Source organism: Salvelinus namaycush, unplaced genomic scaffold, assembly GCF_016432855.1.
Source record: "Salvelinus namaycush isolate Seneca unplaced genomic scaffold, SaNama_1.0 Scaffold97, whole genome shotgun sequence".
Classification (NCBI taxonomy): Eukaryota; Metazoa; Chordata; class Actinopteri; order Salmoniformes; family Salmonidae; genus Salvelinus; species Salvelinus namaycush.
This window is the reverse complement of record NW_024061719.1, coordinates 55,921-75,381: the sequence shown is the minus strand read 5'-3', so window position 1 is coordinate 75,381 and position 19,461 is coordinate 55,921. Positions and strand designations below refer to the sequence as shown.

The window sequence follows — 19,461 nt, the reverse complement described above, 5'->3', positions numbered from 1 at the left end:
GACTAGTGTTGTTTTTTGTTGTAATACATTATAATGACCATGTTAAGACCTTCAACCATAGCAACCTTTCTCTTTGCTTCATTTCAACATCACCTCAAGTCAAATGAAATGAAATAGAAGACAAAATCAGGTATAACAGTAAACATTTATTCTTCTGTTTGTGGCCTGTAAACAGCCTTAGTGGATTCACAGTGTCCAGTGGGTTGTCATGGTGAACCCTCTAGTTGGTGTTGTCCTTGGTGTGCTCCATGATGGCCATCAGAGCCAGCCAAGTCTCCTTGGCAGTAGGGAGGATCTGATTGGCTGGCAGGATGAAACCATAGCGACCAGTGTCTCTCAGCTCGAAGGTGTAGGAGTACTTGATGCCCTGGTTGTAGGTCCAGTCAACAGTGGTACCACTAGCCTGGTCTGGAAATGACAAGAAAGAAGGGAATAGACCATAGTTTCTGTTTTTAATTCACAGAGTATGTACGAGTATACAAACCATAAGATAAGAATATTGTAATGACTTTGGTTAGGTTATACAGATGGTGTGTACTCATGTTGGTAGAATGAGCGGGACTACATTGGAATGGCATGGGATGGGAGCCATTAAAGCAGTGAAAATGTTTAGCTGGTGTTAGACACTTACAGATGGTGTTGATTGTGCTGCCGTATCTGTAAGAGGTTCCGTACAGGGAAGCCAGTTCAGTGATTGCCTTCATGGCCAGGTCGTGCTGTGAGAAGATAATACTAGTCATGTAAAAGTACCATGCTGGCATCACCCTTCCCCGGTGAGGCCACATATGGTGGAGAATGCTGGCAGGGCACTCCCTAGTGGAACAAATGCCACAAGGTGTTACTAGACATGTCAAAGACAACTAGTTAATGGTTGCTAGACTCACCAGTTCGCTCTGGTCCTTGCAGGGGGTACTGGTGTAACCGTAGGGGTAGAGGAGCATCTGGGAGTAGGAATGGATAGACACGAAGGCCTTCAGGTTGCCGTGAGACTTTACAAAGTCCACAATGGAATTGACCTCAGACTCAGAGTGAGCTTCGGGTCCGCGGTAAGTCTCAGAGCAGGGACTGCCACTGGAGCCGGGCTCTACCAAAGACCAGGGAGGAAACAAATGGTAAAGAAAGATTAGTGCCCTACTAAACATTAACAGTAACATACTATCTCACCAAGGGCAAGGAGATACCATTTTAATTGACAAAAACTTTTGATTTGTTATCTTATTCAATTTGTGACCTCTGAATCTATTGTATTTGAATATAAAGTGTTTTGCAACATTCAAGTGACAAGGAAAAGTATACCTCCAAAACCAGCATCCCAGTTCCTGTTGGGGTCAGTTCCAACACAGGAAGAGCCAGGGTTGGGCTTCCTGGTCTTACGCCACATACGGTTCTGTGGAACATAAACAGTCATCGTGACTCATGGTTTGTTTGGTTTTGTCTAGTGCATAGCTGTGAGCAGCAGTTGATGATGTCAGAGCGAAGTCAAATGACAAAGCAGGATACAATACCGAAACACTGTGAAAGCAATATTAGATAGATTATATTTGGTATTAGAGATTCAGATCACGCATACATATGTAATATGTAGTTAGTAATCAAAGAGGATGAGAGTGGCTGTTGTGTTCAACTCCCTAGTCTGATATGTGCCCTTTGACCTTATAAAATAATCACTGAAAAAAGAAGAGGTCAATTGAAATGGAGAGATGACATTGTAATCAAAATTTGTGATCAACCTAGAAATGTAAGGGCATTTTCTATTGTGATGAGAGACTCACACTATTGTGGGTGTAGTAGTAGCCATCGGGGTTGGTCACAATCTCCAGGAAGATGTCCATCTTGTCCAAGATGGCGGTGAGGGCGGCGTCATGTCCGTAGTCGGTCACAATCTGAATATGGAAACAGAAGGTTAAAGTGATACATGTGTAGATGAAGAGAGGGGAAAGGTTTAAAGACTGTGGTGAAGAAAACACGGACCTTCTTTGCGAACCAGGTGCCGCTAGCTTGAGTGATCCATTCCCTGGAATGGATTCCTGTGTCAAGCCAGATACCAGGTCTGTTGGTTCCACCAGTACTGAACTAGAAAAGAGAGAAGAAGGGGGGTGTAAAGAACACCTATCCTCAAATACTGTAAACTTGATACACATTTAACATACAACCATGTAACATGTAACATGTACCAAAAATAGGGCCTCGTCCGGGATTAGGAAAAAACTACCTTCACTGACTTTAAATCTATATTTCACTTGTAAAGAGTACTAGTAAAATGACAAGGCCATAGCAGATAAAACATGCCACTCTCGTCAGGAACTTACCTTGAGCACATTCAGGGTGCGTCCCTGGTAACTCTGGCCAATCACGATCTTGCTGACCAGATTGGGGTTCTCAGCCACAAGCATGTCCTGGAAACTATAGATCTGATGAGATAGATAGAGATAGAGACAGAGACAGAGACAGAGACAGAGACAGAGACAGAGACAGAGACAGAGACAGAGACAGAGAGAGAGACAGAGAGAGGTTGATACTGTCAATTTGCGGATGTTGACATAAGCTTTTCATGAATCCTTATGTTCTGCTGTTGACTGTTTTATGAACTCCTTATGTAAGGACACTTCAAATAAGGTGTTCCCCAAAATACTGTAGGTTTCAACAACAGAAAACAGTGTCTTGATTTGCTTACAGAATTCTTAGGTAGGTCTTACGATGACAGTATTAAAGATGTCTCACTCAGTGTGAGTTCAGAGTGATCATGTGAAATGGGCCATTTCTCCTTGATACTTGTGTGATGGGTTGGTACTTACAGTTGAAGTCGGAAGTATACATACTTAGGTTGGAGTCATTAAAACTAGTTTTTCAACCACTCCACAAATTTCTTGTTAACAAACTATAGTTTTGGCAAGTCGGATAAGACATCTACTTTGTGCATGACACAAATAATTTTTCCAACAATTGTTTACAGACAGATTATTTCACTTATAATTCACTGTATCACAATTCCAGTGGGTCAGAAGTTTAATACACTAAATTGACTGTGCCTTTAAACAGCTTGGAAAACTCCAGAAAATGATGTCATGGCTTTAGAAGCTTCTGATAGGCTAATTGACATCATTTGAGTCAATTGGAGTAGTACCTGTGGATGTATTTCAAGACCTACCTTCAAACTCAGTGCCTCTTTGCTTGACATCATGGGAAAATCAAAATAAATTAGCCAAGACCTCAGAAGAAAATTGTACACCTCCACAAGTCTGGTTCATCCTTGGGAGCAATTTCCAAACACCTGAAGGTACCACATTCATCTGTACAAACAATAGTACGCAAGTATAAACACCATGGGACTACGCAGCCATCATACCGCTCAGGAAGAGATTAACGTACTTTGGTGCGAAAAAAGCAAATAAATCCCAGAACAACAGCAAAGGACCTTGTGAAGATGCTGGAGGTAACAAGTACAAAAGTATCTTTATCCGCAGTAAAACGAGTCCTATATCGACATAACCTGAAATGCTGCTCAGCAAGGAAGAAGCCACTGCTCCAAAACCGCCATAAAAAAGCCAGACTACGGTTTGCAACTGCACATGGGGACAAATATTGTACTTTTTGGAGAAATGTCCTCTGGTCTGATGAAACAAAAATAGAACTGTTTGGCCATAATGACCATCGTTATGTTTGGAGGAAAAAGGGGGAGGCTTGCAAGCCGAAGAACACCATCCCAACCGTGAAGCACGGGGGTGGCAGCATCATGTTGTGGGGGTGCTTTGCTGCAGGAGGGCCTGGTGCACTTCACAAAATATATGGCATCATGTGGGAGGAAAATCATGTGGATATATTGAAGCAACATCTCAAGACATCAGTCAGGAAGTTAACGCTTGGTCGCAAATGGGTTCCAAATGGACAATGACCCCAAGCATACTTCCAAAGATGTGGCAAAATGGCTTAAGGACAACAAAGTCAAGGTATTGGAGTGGCCATCACAAAGTTCTGACCTCAATCCTACAGAAGATTTGTGGGCAGAACTGAAAAAGTGTGTGCGAGCAAGGAGGCCTACAAACCTGACTCAATTACACCAGCTCTGTCAGGAGAAATGGGCCAAAATTCACCCAACTTATTGTGGGAAGCTTGTGGAAGACTACCTGAAACGTTTGACCCAAGTTAAACAATTTAAAGGCAATGCTAACAAATACTAATTGAGTGTATGTAAACTTCTGACCCACTGGGAATGTGATGAAAGAAATAAAAGCTGAAATAAATCATTCTCTTTCCTATTTTTCTGACATTTCACATTCTTAAAATAAGTGGTGATCCTAACTGACCTAAGACAGGGCATTTTTACTAGGATTAAATGTCAGGAATTGTGAAAAACTGAGTTTAAATGTATTTGGCTAAGGTGTATGTAAACTTCCGACTTCAACTGTACATCAGCAATGTCGTGGTAGTTGGAGTAGTCGTAATCATTGGTGGTTCTGGGGGCAGCGGCACGTGCACTCAGCATCTGGTCCTGCTCCTCGTCCAACATAACCTGTGGGCATAACGGGGGTCAAAAGGTCACTACAAGGCTTTATAACACTTTACAATGATTTATAACACTATTATGAAACAAGATGTAGTTATTCCATATGACTTATCCGAATCTCTTTTGATCATTGTGAGCAAAGATAAAATTGAGCTGTTGCACATAATCTTATTCAACCATCTTATTTATTTACTGTAAGTCATGACATGGACATACTATTTCAAGACATAGTAAAGACTGAAGTAATCTCCCTGAGCTCAGTCACTTCTTCCTCAACTCCTACCCACCCCATAATTATATTGTGTGTGTCTGTATGATCCTACCTGTAGGTCCATGATCATGACGGAGTACGGGATGTCTTCAGTCTCCAGGAAGGCCTTGACAGTCTGCAGGCTGGTGAAGGGAACTCTGATGTCCACAGGAGTGGAGAGGTCATTGGGCTCCATCCACACATCCAGCTTGGAGAGAGGAGGGAGAAGAGAGAGGAGGGAGAAGAGAGAGGAGGGAGAAGAGAGAGGAGGGAGGAGAGAGAGGAGGAAGGAAGACAAGTTGACATGTTAAGCCAACATAGCAAGCACTTTGAACAGCTAGTGAAAAGGAAATGCATGGTCAAGTACATTTTTTATTGTAACTTTTTTATTTGTTTATTTTTATTATTAACCCATCCGTAGCTTTTTTTGGTTTTAAAGCTTTCTTGTTACATATACACACATTTTATATATTACATTTTACATACTACATAAATGGTACTTTTATATACAGCATTCACCTGACAAAGATATATTTTACATACAGACAGTACATACATACATACACACATTTATACATATACACGTAGATATTTTATTATACACATAAATGTACTGTATATACATAGACACATAACAGTGGCGGTCGGTGCCGTTTAAGATGAGGGAGGACGATAATGTTTTTATGAGCGTGGCCTTTTTTCTATTACAGTATATTGGATGACTGTCATTCATATTCCATTCACCCAGCTCAATGTAACATCGATAGGTTTAGGCTAGCTGCTATATGATACTCAAATTTTCCCTATACCATTCATGAGGTTGCTACAACCTAGCCTATAAATGAAAGTTTATAACGTATGTGCACAGGTCGAGAGAAATTAGAGTAATCAAGGTGACAGACATTGACATATTCAATACCACTGTCACGTATACTCCCTCTCCGGCCTCTAGGTCATCAGGCTGCTGATTATCCCGCACACCTGTCAACATCGTCTCGCGCAGCTGCACCTCATGACACTCACCCGGACTCCATCACCTCCTTGATTATCTTCCCTATATCTGTCACTCCCCTTGGTTCTTTCTTCAGGTGTTATTGACTCTGTTTCATGTCGGTGCGTTGTTTGTGTTTCGTATTTATTGGTTTGTTTATTTATTAATTAAAACACTCATTCCCTGTACTTGCTTCCCGACTCTCAGCACACATCGTTACAACCACCTTGCACAATCTTGCCTGCATCTAGCTGCTCTAGGGTGTTATCATTAGTCCATGTCACGCCCTGGCCTTAGTTATCTTTGTTTTCTGTATTATTTTAGTTAGGTCAGGGTGTGACGGGGGGATGTTTGTGTGTATTTGTCTCGTCTTGGGTGGTTGTATTGTATAGGGGTTTTTGTAGAGATTATGGGGTTGTGTTCAGTGTAGGTGTCTAGGTATGTCTATGGTTGCCTGAGTGGTTCTCAATCAGAGACAGCTGTCTTTCATTGTCTCTGATTGGGAGCCATATTTAAGGCAGCCATAGGCATTAGGCTGTTGTGGGTAATTGTCTATGTCTATGTTGCATGTGTGCACGTAGGTTTGTAGCTTCACGGTCGTTTGTTGTTTTGTATTAGTTTGTAAGAGTGTTTGTTTCGTCTTCGTTATAATTAAAGAAGATGTATTCGTATCACGCTGCGCCTTGGTCCTCTCTTCCACATAAAGACGATCGTGACAGAATTACCCACCATACCAGGACCAAGCTGTAACGGGCTTCCTCCTTCTCCTCATCCGAAGAGGAGTAGCAAGGATTGGACCAAAGTGCAGCGGGGTGTGAATTCATAATGATTTATTTGACAGGACGAAAAAACACGAAAACACTTTAACAAACTACAAAACAACAAACGACGTAGACGCACCTGAACATAGGAACTTACATGACACGAAGAACGCATGAAACAGGAACAGACTACATAAACCGAACGAACGAACAAACAAACCGAAACAGTCCCGTGTGGCGTAACATACAGACACTGACACAGGAGACAACCACCCACAACAAACAATGTGAAACAACCTACCTTAATATGACTCTCAATCAGAGGAAACGCCAAACACCTGCCTCTAATTGAGAGCCATACCAGGCAACCCATTAACCCAACATAGAAAACACATAACATAGACTACCCACCCAAAACTCACGCCCTGACCAATTAAACACATACCAAACAACAGAAAACAGGTCAGGAACGTGACAGAACCCCCCCTTCAAGGTGCGAACTCCGGGCGCACCCCTACAACTCAAGGGGAGGGTCTGGGTGGGCATCTGTCCGCGGTGGCGGCTCCGGCGGTGGACGAGGACACCACTCCACCACTGTCTTTGTCCCTCTCCTTCGCGTCCTTTGAGTGGCGACCCTCGCCCCCGACCATGGTCCAGGAACCTTCACTAAGGCCCCTCCTACATAGAGGAGACAGCTCAGGACAGAGAGGTAGCTCAGAACAGAGAGGTAGCTCAGGACAGAGAGGTAGCTCAGGACAGAGAGGTAGCTCCGGACAGAGAGGTAGCTCCGGACAGAGAGGTAGCTCCGGACAGAGAGGTAGCTCCGGACAGAGAGGTAGCTTAGGACAGAGGGACAACTCTGTACTAATGGCAGCTCCGGACTGAGTGGCAGCTCCGGACTGGGTGGCAGCTCCGGACTGGGTGGCAGCTCCGGACTGGGTGGCAGCTCCGGACTGAGTGGCAGCTCCGGACTGAGTGGCAGCTCCGGACTGAGTGGCAGCTCCGGACTGAGTGGCAGCTCATGACTGGAGGGCAGCTCATGACTGGAGGGCAGCTCATGACTGTAGGGCAGCTCATGACTGTAGGGCAGCTCATGACTGGAGGGCAGCTCATGACTGGAGGGCAGCTCATGACTGGAGGGCAGCTCATGACTGAAGGGCAGCTCATGACTGAAGGGCAGCTCATGACTGAAGGGCAGCTCATGACTGTAGGGCAGCTCATGACTGTAGGGCAGCTCATGACTGTAGGGCAGCTCATGACTGTAGGGCAGCTCCTGACTGGCTGGCGGTTCTGGCAGCTCCTGACTGGCTGGCGGCTCTGGCCGCTCCTGACTGGCTGGCGGCTCTGGCAGCTCCTGACTGGCTGGCGGCTCTGGCAGCTTCTGACTGGATGGCGGCTCTGGCAGCTCCTGACTGGCTGGCGGCTCTGGCAGCTCCTGACTGACGGACGGCTCTAGCGGCTCCTGACTGACGGACGGCTCTAATGGCTCGGGACAGACGGGCGGCTCTAATGGCTCGTGGCAGACGGATGGCTCAGAAGGCGCTGGGCAGACGGATGGCTCAGAAGGCGCTGGGCAGACGGATGGCTCAGACGGCGCTGGGCAGACGGATGGCTCAGACGGTGCTGGGCAGACAGATGGCTCAGACGGTGCTGGGCAGACGAGCAGTGCAGGCGGCGTTGGGCAGACAGCCGACTCTGACCTGCTGAGGCGCACAGTAGGCCTGGTGCGTGGTGCCGGAACTGGTGGTACCGGACTGGAGACACGCACCTCAAGGCTAGTGCGGGGAGCAGGAACAGGGCACACTGGACTCTCGATGCGCACTATAGGACTGGTGCGTGGTATCGGAACTGGAGGTACCGGGCTGAGGGCACGCACCTCAGGGCGAGTGCGGGGAGAAGGAACAGTGCGTACAGGGCTCTGGAGACGCACAGGAGGCTTGATGCGTGGTGCCGAAACTGGAGGCACTGAGCTTGAGACACGCACCACAGGGAGAGTGCGTGGAGGAGGAACAGTGCGTACAGGGCTCTGAGGACGCACATGAGGCTTGGTGCGTGGTGCAGGCACTGGTGGTACTGAGCTGGGGCGGGAAGGTGGCGCCGGATATACCGGACCGTGTAGGCGTACTGGCTCCCTTGAGCACTGAACCTGCCCAACCTTACCTGGTTGTATGCTCCCCCGTCGCCTGACCAGTGCGGGGAGGTGGAATAACCCGCACCGGGCTATGTAGGCGAACCGGGGACACCATGCGTAAGGCTGGTGCCATGTAAGCCGGCCCAAGGAGACGTACTGGTGGCCAGATATGTAGAGCCGGCTTCATGGCACTTGGCTCAATGCTCAATCTAGCCCTACCAGTGCGGGGAGGTGGAATAACCCGCACCGGGCTATGCACACGTACAGGAGACACCGTGCGCTCTACTGCGTAACACGGTGTCTGCCCGTACTCCCGCTCTCCACGGTTAGCCTGGGAAGTGGGCGCAGGTCTCCTACCTGCCCTAGACCCACTACCTCTTAGCCCCCCCCCCCAAGACATTTTTGGGTTGTACTTGCGGGCTTTTCAGGCTTCCGTGCTAGACGAGTCCCCTCATAACGCCGGTTCCTCTCTCCGGTTTCCTCCGCTCTCCGAGCTGCCTCCAGCTGTTCCCATGGGCGGCGATTCACTCCAACCTTAGCCCATGGTCCTTTTCCTTCCATGATTTCCTCCCAAGACCAGAAATCCTGCTTTGTGCGCTGTCCGTTAACCCGCTGCTTGATCCGGGTTTGGTGGGTGGTTCTGTAACGGGCTTCCTCCTTCTCCTCATCCGAAGAGGAGTAGCAAGGATTGGACCAAAGTGCAGCGGGGTGTGAATTCATAATGATTTATTTGACAGGACGAAAAAACACGAAAACACTTTAACAAACTACAAAACAACAAACGACGTAGACGCACCTGAACATAGGAACTTACATGACACGAAGAACGCATGAAACAGGAACAGACTACATAAACCGAACGAACAAACAAACAAACTGAAACAGTCCCGTGTGGCGTAACATACAGACACTGACACAGGAGACAACCACCCACAACAAACAATGTGAAACAACCTACCTTAATATGACTCTCAATCAGAGGAAACGCCAAACACCTGCCTCTAATTGAGAGCCATACCAGGCAACCCATTAACCCAACATAGAAAACACATAACATAGACTACCCACCCAAAACTCACGCCCTGACCAATTAAACACATACCAAACAACAGAAAACAGGTCAGGAACGTGACACAAGCAGCGTGATAAGCAGCAGCAGGAGCAGCGCATACAGGATTCTTGGATTTGGGAGGAGATACTGGATGGTAAGGGACCTTGGGCACAACCGGGAGAATATCGCCTCCCTCGTGAAGAGCTGGAGGCAGCTAAAGCCGAGAAGAGGCGATATGAGGAGGCAGCACGGAAGGAAGGCTGGAAGCCCGCGAGTCAAACCCAAAAATTTCTTGGGGGGGGAGGCTACAACAGAGTGTGGCGAAGTCAGGTAGGAGACCTGCGCCAACTCCCTATGCTTACCGTGGAGTGTGAGAGTACGGGCAAACACCGTGTTATGCAGTAGAGCGCATGGTGTCTCCTGTACGTGTGCATAGCCCGGTGCGGGTTATTCCACCTCCCCGCACTGGCAGGGCTAGATTGAGCATTGAGCCAGGTGCCATGAAGCCGGCTCAACGCGTCTGGTCACCAGTGCGTCTCCTCGGGCCGGCATACATGGCACCAGCCTTACGCATGGTGTCCCCGGTTCGCCAACACAGCCCAGTGCGGGTTATTCCACCTCCCTGCACTGGTCGGGCTACGGGGAGCATTCAACCAGGTAAGGTTGGGCAGGCTCAGTGCTCAAGGGAGCCAGTACGCCTGCACGGTCCGGTATATCCGGCGCCACCTCCACGCCCCAGCCCAGTACCACCAGTGCTAACACCATGCACCAGGCTTCCAGTGTGTCTCCAGAGCCCTGTTCCTCCTCCACGCACTCGCCCTATGGTGTGTGTCTCCAGCCCGGTACCACCAGTTCCGGCACCACGCACCAAGCCTCCTGTGCGTCTCCAGAGTCCTGTGCGTCCTGTTGCTGCTCCCCGCACTAGCCTTGAGGTGCGTGTCCTTAGCCCGGTACCTCCAGTTCCGGTACCACGCACCAGGCCTACTGTGCGCCTCAGCCGGCCAGAGTCTGCCATCTGCCCAGCGCTATCTGAGCTGCCTGCCTGCCCAGAGCCGTCTGCGCTGTCCGCCTGCCCAGCGTCGCCTGCACTGCCCGCCTGCCCAACGCCGTCTGCGCTGTCCGTCTGCCAAGCGCCGCCTGCGCTGCCCGTCTGCCCAGAGCCGCCTGAACTGCCCGTATGTCTTGAGCTTTCAAAGCCGTCCGTCAGTCAGGAGCCGCTAGAGCCGTCCGTCAGTCAGGAGCCGCTAGAGCCGCCCGCCAGACAGGAGCCGCTAGAGCCGCCCGCCAGACAGGAGCAGCCAGAGCCGCCCGCCAGACAGGAGCAGCCAGAGCCGCCCGCCAGACAGGAGCAGCCAGAGCCGCCCGCCAGACAGGAGCAGTCAGAGCCGCCCGCCAGACAGGAGCAGCCAGAGCCGCCCGCCAGACAGGAGCAGCCAGAGCCGCCCGCCAGCCAGGATCTGCCAGAGCCGCCCGCCAGCCAGGAGCAGCCAGAGCCGCCAGCCAGCCAGGATCTGCCAGAGCCGCCAGCCAGCCAGGTTCTGCCAGAGCCGCCAGTCAGCCAGGATCTGCCAGAGCCACCAAAGCGGGTATTAACTATGGTGGAGTGGGGGCCACGTCCCGCACCCGAGCCGCCGCCGTAGGAAGGCCCACCCGGACCCTCCCCTTCTGTGTCAGGTTTTGCGGCCGGAGTCCGCACCTTTGGGGGGGGGGTACTGTCACGCCCTGGCCTTAGTTATCTTTGTTTTCTGTATTATTTTAGTTAGGTCAGGGTGTGACAGGGGGGATGTTTGTGTGTATTTGTCTCGTCTTGGGTGGTTGTATTGTATAGGGGGTTTTGTAGAGATTATGGGGTTGTGTTCAGTGTAGGTGTCTAGGTATGTCTATGGTTGCCTGAGTGGTTCTCAATCAGAGACAGCTGTCTTTCATTGTCTCTGATTGGGAGCCATATTTAAGGCAGCCATAGGCATTAGGCTGTTGTGGGTAATTGTCTATGTTTATGTTGCATGTGTGCACGTAGGTTTGTAGCTTCACGGTCGTTTGTTGTTTTGTATTAGTTTGTAAGAGTGTTTGTTTCGTCTTCGTTATAATTAAAGAAGATGTATTCGTATCACGCTGCGCCTTGGTCCTCTCTTCCACATAAAGACGATCGTGACAGTCCAACTGTTGCAAACAAGAGTTTCTATTGGACAAATTCAGATATGTTTATCCCCGTTTCGTTCCGTTTGCTTCCGTTTAAGAAACATTTTTCAACAGAATCGGTAGAATGAATACACCCCTGATCACACGCAAGCACAGTTCACTTTCATAGCAACAACACACAAACAGCATGATCCTTTTGATCGTTGGATAATTCCTTCATGCATCTACGTGCTCTCCTCCTCTCCCCTTTTCCTTTTGTGCACAACACATCAGCTATCTGTGACCAGGCGAAAAAACCTTTCCAAGCCTAACCTTCATATCATAACCGTTAACCGCTACACACAGCCTATATCGTTGTCACCATATTAGCTAACGTCAAGTCAACATAGGTAATAGAACTAAAGCGTTAGTAAACCGGCTACAATCATACAGTACAGTGTACAAGCAGTTTAGCAGTTACACCGGTGGGCCCCGGTGGCAATAAATTAATCAAACCAAAAGCTTACCTTGACTTGGAAGAGTTCCAGTGTTGGATAGCCATAGCCAGCTAGGTAACATAGCATCCCTCAATGTTTGAGCAATGTGTTTGAGTAGGCTTAACTAGCTAGCTGCATTCACTAGCTAAGTAAGTGAAAGTGAAAATAATAAGAAATATAGCTTGCTCTCTCTCTCTCTCTTCCTTTCTTGCTTTTTCTTCATTTTTGAAGAAATACATTTGTTCAAACTGTTCAACTACTGTCTTTCTCTCTCTTTGAGTCAACTGCTCAACAACTTTTATGCACTGCAGTGCTAGCTAGCTGTAGCATATGCTTTCAGTACTAGATTCATTATCCGATCCTTTGATTGGGTGGACAACATGTCAGTTCATGCTGCAAGAACTCTGAGAAGTTGTCATAATTACTGTTTAAGTCTATGGAATGGGGTGAGAACCACAAGGTTTTTTATTGAAGTCAACGTATCCAGAGGAGGACGGAAACAGCTGTCCTACACTGCCGATTTTGCAGGTTTTCCTACTTACAAAGCATGTAGAGGTCTGTCATTTTTATCATAGGTACACTTCAACTGTGAGAGACGGAATCTAAAACAAAAATCCAGAAAATCACATTGTATGATTTTTAAGTAATTAATTTGCATTTTATTGCATGACATAAGTATTTGATCACCTACCAACCAGTAAGAATTCCGGCTCTCACAGACCTATTAGTTTTTCTTTAAGAAGCCCTCCTGTTCTCCACTCATTACCTGTATTAACTGCACCTGTTTGAACTCGTTACCTGTATAAAAGACACCTGTCCACACACTCAATCAAACAGACTCCAACCTCTCCACAATGGCCAAGACCAGAGAGCTGTGTAAGGACATCAGGATAAAATTGTAGACCTGCACAAGGCTGGGATGGACTACAGGACAATAGGCAAGCAGCTTAGTGAGAAGGCAACAACTGTTGGCGCAATTATTAGAAAATGGAAGAAGTTCAAGATGACGGTCAATCACCCTCTTGCATGGTCTGGGGCTCCATGCAAGATCTCACCTCGTGGGGCATCAATGATCATGAGGAAGGTGAGGGATCAGCCCAGAACTACATGGCAGGACCTGGTCAATGACCTGAAGAGAGCTGGGACCACAGTCTCAAAGAAAACCATTAGTAACACACTACGCCGTCATGGATTAAAATCCTGCAGCGCACGCAAGGTCCCCCTGCTCAAGCCAGCGCATGTCCAGGCCCGTCTGAAGTTTGCCAATGACCATCTGGATGATCCAGAGGAGGAATGGGAGAAGGTCATGTGGTCTGATGAGACAAAAATCGAGCTTTTTGGTCTAAACTCCACTCGCCGTGTTTGGAGGAAGAAGAAGGATGAGTACAACCCCAAGAACACCATCCCAACCGTGAAGCATGGAGGTGGAAACATCATTCTTTGGGGATGCTTTTCTGCAAAGGGGACAGGACGACTGCACCGTATTGAGGGGAGGATGGATGGGGCCATGTATAGCGAGATCTTGGCCAACAACCTCCTTTCCTCAGTAAGAGCATCGAAGATGGGTCGTGGCTGGGTCTTCCAGCATGACAACGACCCGAAACACACAGCCAGGGCAACTAAGGAGTGCCTCCGTAAGAAGCATCTCAAGGTCCTGGAGTGGCCTAGCCAGTCTCCAGACCTGAACCCAATAGAAAATCTCTGGAGGGAGCTGAAAGTCCATATTGCCCAGCGACAGCCCCGAAACCTGAAAGATCTGGAGAAGGTCTGTATGGAGGAGTGGGCCAAAATCCCTGCTGCAGTGTGTGCAAACCTGGTCAAGAACTACAGGAAACGTATGATCTCTGTAATTGCAAACAAAGGTGTCTGTACCAAATATTAAGTTCTGCTTTTCTGATGTATCAAATACTTATGTCATGCAATAAAATACAAATTAATTACTTAAAATTCATACAATGTGATTTTCTGGATTTTGGTTTTAGATTCCGTCTCTCACAGTTGAAGTGTACCTATGATAAAAAATTACAGACCTCTACATGCTTTGTAAGTAGGAAAACCTGCAAAATCGGCAGTATATCAAATACGTGTTCTCCCCACTGTACATATACAGTATTCTGTTGGTTAGAATAATTTGTATATATTGTGCCATGGAATCGTTACATCTAAAATCTCTTCCCAGCTATTTTGCAACCTGTATGGCGCAGCTGTCAACATTTTTGTCCTCAAATGTAACTGGTATATTTGTCTATTTATGCCAATCTTTTTCAGACAATTTTTGTCTTTAATATATGGCAGACAAACCAGTTCCCTACCTTCTCCCTCTTCCACTTGCCTCTTCCATTTTTATGGTAATACTGCAATCAGTTGGTTGTAACTCTGATTTGAACAAACATTCAATATATTTATATATTCATATCCATATAAGTTGCAAAAAGGCCATTTTTGAACAAAGGATGAGCCTTTCTTAATAATCGACTGGAGAACTAGTTTGGGTTCAAGTATAATTTATGTATGTGTGAAGCTTTTAGTGAGAGGTCTAATGCTGTAATATTTAATCCTATCAGCCCCACAAACTCATATTCATTATATAAAAAGGCATGTTTAATTTTGTTTGGCTTAGCGTTCCAAATAAAGTGAAATATTCTTTGCTCATATGATTTAAAAAATGATTCGTCTGGAGTAGGCAGCACCATAAGTAAGTAAGTAAACTGTGATAGGACCAAAGAGTTAATCAATGTGATTATAAATAGACAGGTATTTACCCTTCCATGGATGCATCATCTTGTCTATTTTTGCTAACTTTCTATTGAAATTGGTTGTGGTAAGTTTGTTCACATCTTTAGAGATATGAATACCAAGCATGTCTACTTCACCATCAGCCCATTTTATTGGTAAACTACAAAGTACAGTAGTGTAAAAATTGTGTCATTTAACGATCCAATACTTAATATGGTACACGTATCATGATTGGGTTTTAGTCCAGAGAGGCTAGAAAAGTGATCTTCAATGAGACCGTACAGGGATCCAGATTGCGGACTTAAGAAGAAACTTGAGTTATTGGCATACATTGACACTTTAGTTTTTTTCTAACCCCTTGATGTTCTTGTTGGATCTGATTTTAATAGCTAGCATTTCAATGGCCATAACACATAGATATGGAGACAATGGACAGCCTTGTTTTACTCCTCTTGACAGCTCAATTCTTTCTGAGAAGTAGTCATTATTTACTATTTTACAACTGTGGTTGCTATACAGTACATAACTTTAACCTCTACGGGATCGGTGCCCCCCCCCCCCCCCCCCCATCAGGACGGTTGAGCTAACGTAGGCTAATGTGATTAGCATGAGGTTGTAAGTAACAAGAACATTTCCCAGGACATAGACATATCTGATATGGTATGTATCAGCTTAAATTCTTGTTAATCTAACTGCACTGTCCAATTTACAGTAGCTATTACAGTGAAAGAATACCATGCTATTGTTTAAGGAGAGTGCACAATTATGAACTTGAAAATGTATTAATAAACCAATTAGGCACATATGGGCAGTGTTGATGCAACATTTTGAACAGATATGCAAGGGTTCATTGGATCAGTCTAAAACTTTGCACATACACTGCTTCCATCTAGTGGCCACAATCTAAATTGCGCATGGGCTGGAATAATACATTATGGCCTTTCTCTTGCATTTCAAAGATGATGGTAAAAAAAATCTGACCTTCTTGCTGAGTACCTGATAGTCTACCATTTTTATAGGAGTAGTAAAAGCATGCTAATAATGGATCTTTGAGTACCTCAAAAAAGGTCTGATATACTTCTACTGGTATACCACCAAGCCCTGGGGTTTTCCAGAATGAAAAGATTTAATTGCTTCAAGAAGTTTATCCTCTGTTAGTTGGACTTTTAATATTTTTTTTTAAATTTCACCTTTATTTAACTTCACACAGGTCTTTCTGTACATTTGTTAATTTTACACGATTATTATTAGAGGAAAATCCATACAGTTAGCATCATTCAGTGGAGATGGAGGAGACTGAAAAGAAAACATATGCTTAAAATATTTAGCTTCCTCTTTCAAAACATAATTTGGTGAATCATGGATGACTCCGTCATTTGTAACGAGTTTCTGTAAATTCTTTTTGGTAGCATTTCTATGTTGAAGATTCAAGAAAGATTTAGTGCATTTTCCAAAATGTTCTGTCCAGTTAGCTTTATTTTTACAATAAATTACACTCGTTAATAAATTACACTCGTTCTCATCGTTCTTGAATAAGTTTTCCTTTAACTTATTTTGTGCCTCTATTGTACAATTTTTATTGCCATCTACCTCCACCATTATTTCCTCTATGTTCTTTATTAGTCTAATCTCTTTTAATCAAAACTGTTTTTGTTTCAATGTTTGAGTATTGTATTGAATGGCCTCTAAAAGTACATTTGAAAGTGTCCCATACAATAAGGGTCCAGTACCAATCCAGTACCTATGTTGTGCAGAAAAAAAATCTAATTATGAATTATTTTGTGTTGGTTAAGAACAAATTGTCATCCAGTTGGTTTTGATTAATTTTCCAATATCCCCATCCCCATCATCATGGAAATTCTGTAAGAGTTATGTGGAGGCCAATTAGATGGTGGTCCGTTCGCATTCGGTCTTTAGTACATTTTGATGCCAGCAAGAATGACACAAGGAAGTAGTCAAGACGGTTAGCTTGATTAAGCCTCCTCCATGTACTGTATATCTCACTAGATCAGGGTTTTTTAGCCTCCATATATTCACTAGTTCTAATGTATCCATGATATTCGTGATCTCCTTAATTGCATGAGGGTGATAGTTTGTATTGTCATTTCTTTTACGATCCTTTGAGGTACTTGAAACCGTATTATAATCTCCCACCATAATAATATATTAATTTGTTACTTGTGAGCTCAATAGATTATTGTATATATTTTCAAAGAAGTGTGGATCATCAATAGTTGGACCAGATTAATTAGCCAAATCTGTTTTTGGTCCAATAGCATATTTAAAAGGATCCATCTTCCTTGAGGATCTGTTTGCACAATCGGATCAAAATTATTGTTCATTAACATTATCACCCCCTTTGAGTTTCTTTGCCCATGACAATGACAAACATATTATTTATCCCTCCCAGGCCTTGGTCTAGTGAAATAATATGAATTCATATTGTGTTCATTGCAATGTTTGTCAAACTTCGTATTGAAATGGAAATGCCAATGCAGTAGCCTATAGTGTATTGAATGAGGTGGTGGGGTTAGATATATGTGGCTTCAGTGGTGGATATGATGATGATGATAATGATGATGATGATGATGATGATGATGATGATGATCATTGTCATGCCACACCTGGAGATGTTCCATCTCAGCCAGGTCCTTCAGGAGAGCGAGCTGGACCTCATCCTTCCCAGTGATACGAAGGACCTGGTCACTGCAAAGACAGGAGAACCATTCAAATTTGAACTATGCTTGAGTAATGGTCCGAGAGGGAGGTTGGAGTTGAGAAAGGGAGAAGTTGAGTAGCATAGACTGTGGTGAAACGTCTGCTTAGCAACATAATGACTTACAGTTGGAGTCAACCTTGATCATAAGTTTTGCTTCCTCTCAACAGTTAACATTGAGTAGCCATCTTTAATGATTAATTTGAATTTATTGAAAAGTAATAAATCCTGACTGTCACACAGATTGAAAAAGCAACTCATGTCTACAGAATCACTGAGGCAAGCAGGACATATGTTTTTATTACCCTTCCCATGGTTCAGTTAAGCAATAAGACCCGAGGGGGTGTGGTATATGGCCAATATACCACAAAGCACCAAGGTGCCTTATTGCTATTATAAACTGGTTACCAACATAATTATTCCAGTAAAAATAAATGTTGTCATACCCCGTGTTATAACGTCTGATACACCACGGCTTTCATCCAATCAGAATTCAGGGCTCGAACCACCCAGTTTATAACAATCTTTATATAGCAACTACTGGTGATATATCAAACATGACACCAAATAGAATTGGACATATTCCCCAAAATGAGTACCAACCATTGGTGTATCCACTCACCCCTCAAATGTTTCCTTGCCGAAAATGGCCACAAACAGCACAGTCAAGACCAGCAGCCCCTTCATCATTGCTAATAGAGTAGAGACACACACCTTGGCCACCACCTTTTATGCCATGGTCCTGGTCACATGACCTTGCTTAAGGGGACTTGTGTATGACGCCTGCTGCTTTTCTTCCCATCCCAGCCAGGAGATCCTGGGAAATACCAGATGGGTCGTTTCTGTACCTTTGCCATCCATTTTGCCAGCATTTGCTTTAGTTTGAGTTTTGTAAAAAAATACATGTATTTATGAATAAATCTGAAACAAACATGTAGAGTGGGTATACTAGGCCTACAAGTTAAGGCATTTGACTTATGTGCTCAGTCCAGCTTTACACAAACAATAACTTTTAAGGCTTAATGAAGCCATTATAAACCCTTTCTAAGGCCTATATAAATACTTCAGAAAGCATTCATAAGAAAATTCCAATGACATGTTATGAAGGGCGGCAAAAGGGCCACATTTGGCAAAGCACCAGATGTAGGCCAATGCATTTGTGTCAGCCTGTATTCAGGAAGTTGTGCTACAATACTGCCTGGTTAGTGTCAGATTCAGCAACACTATAATCAGCAGAGTTAAATTAAAACAGAAAGCGCAACGTAGTGAAATGGAACTGTTTTATGATAGTTAGGCTGCAGCCTGTGTCACAGCCGGCCTTGACCGGGAGACCCATGAGGCGGCGCACTATCGTCCGGGTTAGGGGAGAATTTGGCTGGCCAGGATTTCATTGTCCCATCGCGCTCTAGCAACTCCTTGTGGTAGGCCGGGCGCATGCAAGCTGACTTGGTTGCCAGGTGTACGGTGTTTCCTCCGACACATTGGTGCGGGTGGCTTCTGGGTTAAGCGAGCAGTGTGTAAAGGAGCCGCGACCTTCGCCTCTCCCGAGTCAAGACTGTAACAACCAATTGGAAATCACGAAAAAGGGGTAAAGTACCAAAAAATTAAATAGAAGATACAGTGGCTGCTTGTTTTCAAAATATCACTTGTCAAATTATTTTTCCTCTTGTCAGAATGAATTGAAAGGTTCTATTTGGTGTCTACTG

General features: G+C 45.3%; 1 protein-coding gene across 1 annotated transcript; it reads right to left on the bottom strand.

The window, feature by feature from the left end:
• Positions 1 to 132: 132 nt before the first annotated feature.
• Positions 133 to 18,445, bottom strand: LOC120043586 (carboxypeptidase A1-like). Its single transcript, XM_038988149.1, has 11 exons — positions 18,378 to 18,445; positions 17,664 to 17,745; positions 4,828 to 4,962; positions 4,409 to 4,510; positions 2,310 to 2,411; positions 1,972 to 2,073; positions 1,773 to 1,883; positions 1,297 to 1,387; positions 885 to 1,084; positions 632 to 716; positions 133 to 408 (listed from the first exon to the last, which is right to left on the bottom strand). Exons 1-11 carry the CDS (start codon positions 18,443 to 18,445, stop codon positions 221 to 223), a joined length of 1,266 nt encoding a protein of 421 aa, XP_038844077.1. The 3' UTR covers positions 133 to 220.
• Between the last annotated feature and the right edge of the window lie 1,016 nt (positions 18,446 to 19,461).

What these genes read in the sequence shown, in the direction of transcription:
- LOC120043586 (XM_038988149.1), bottom strand. Translation starts at nt 18,445, where the DNA reads ATGATGAAGGGGCTGCTGGTCTTGACTGTGCTGTTTGTGGCCATTTTC. An exon ending in CTGAGATGGAACATCTCCAG is followed by an intron (nt 4,963 to 17,663) that starts GTGTGGCATGAC and finishes CCTCTCTCCAAG; the next exon opens with CTGGATGTGTGGATGGAGCC. An exon ending in GCACCTGGTTCGCAAAGAAG is followed by an intron (nt 1,884 to 1,971) that starts GTCCGTGTTTTC and finishes TTCCATATTCAG; the next exon opens with ATTGTGACCGACTACGGACA.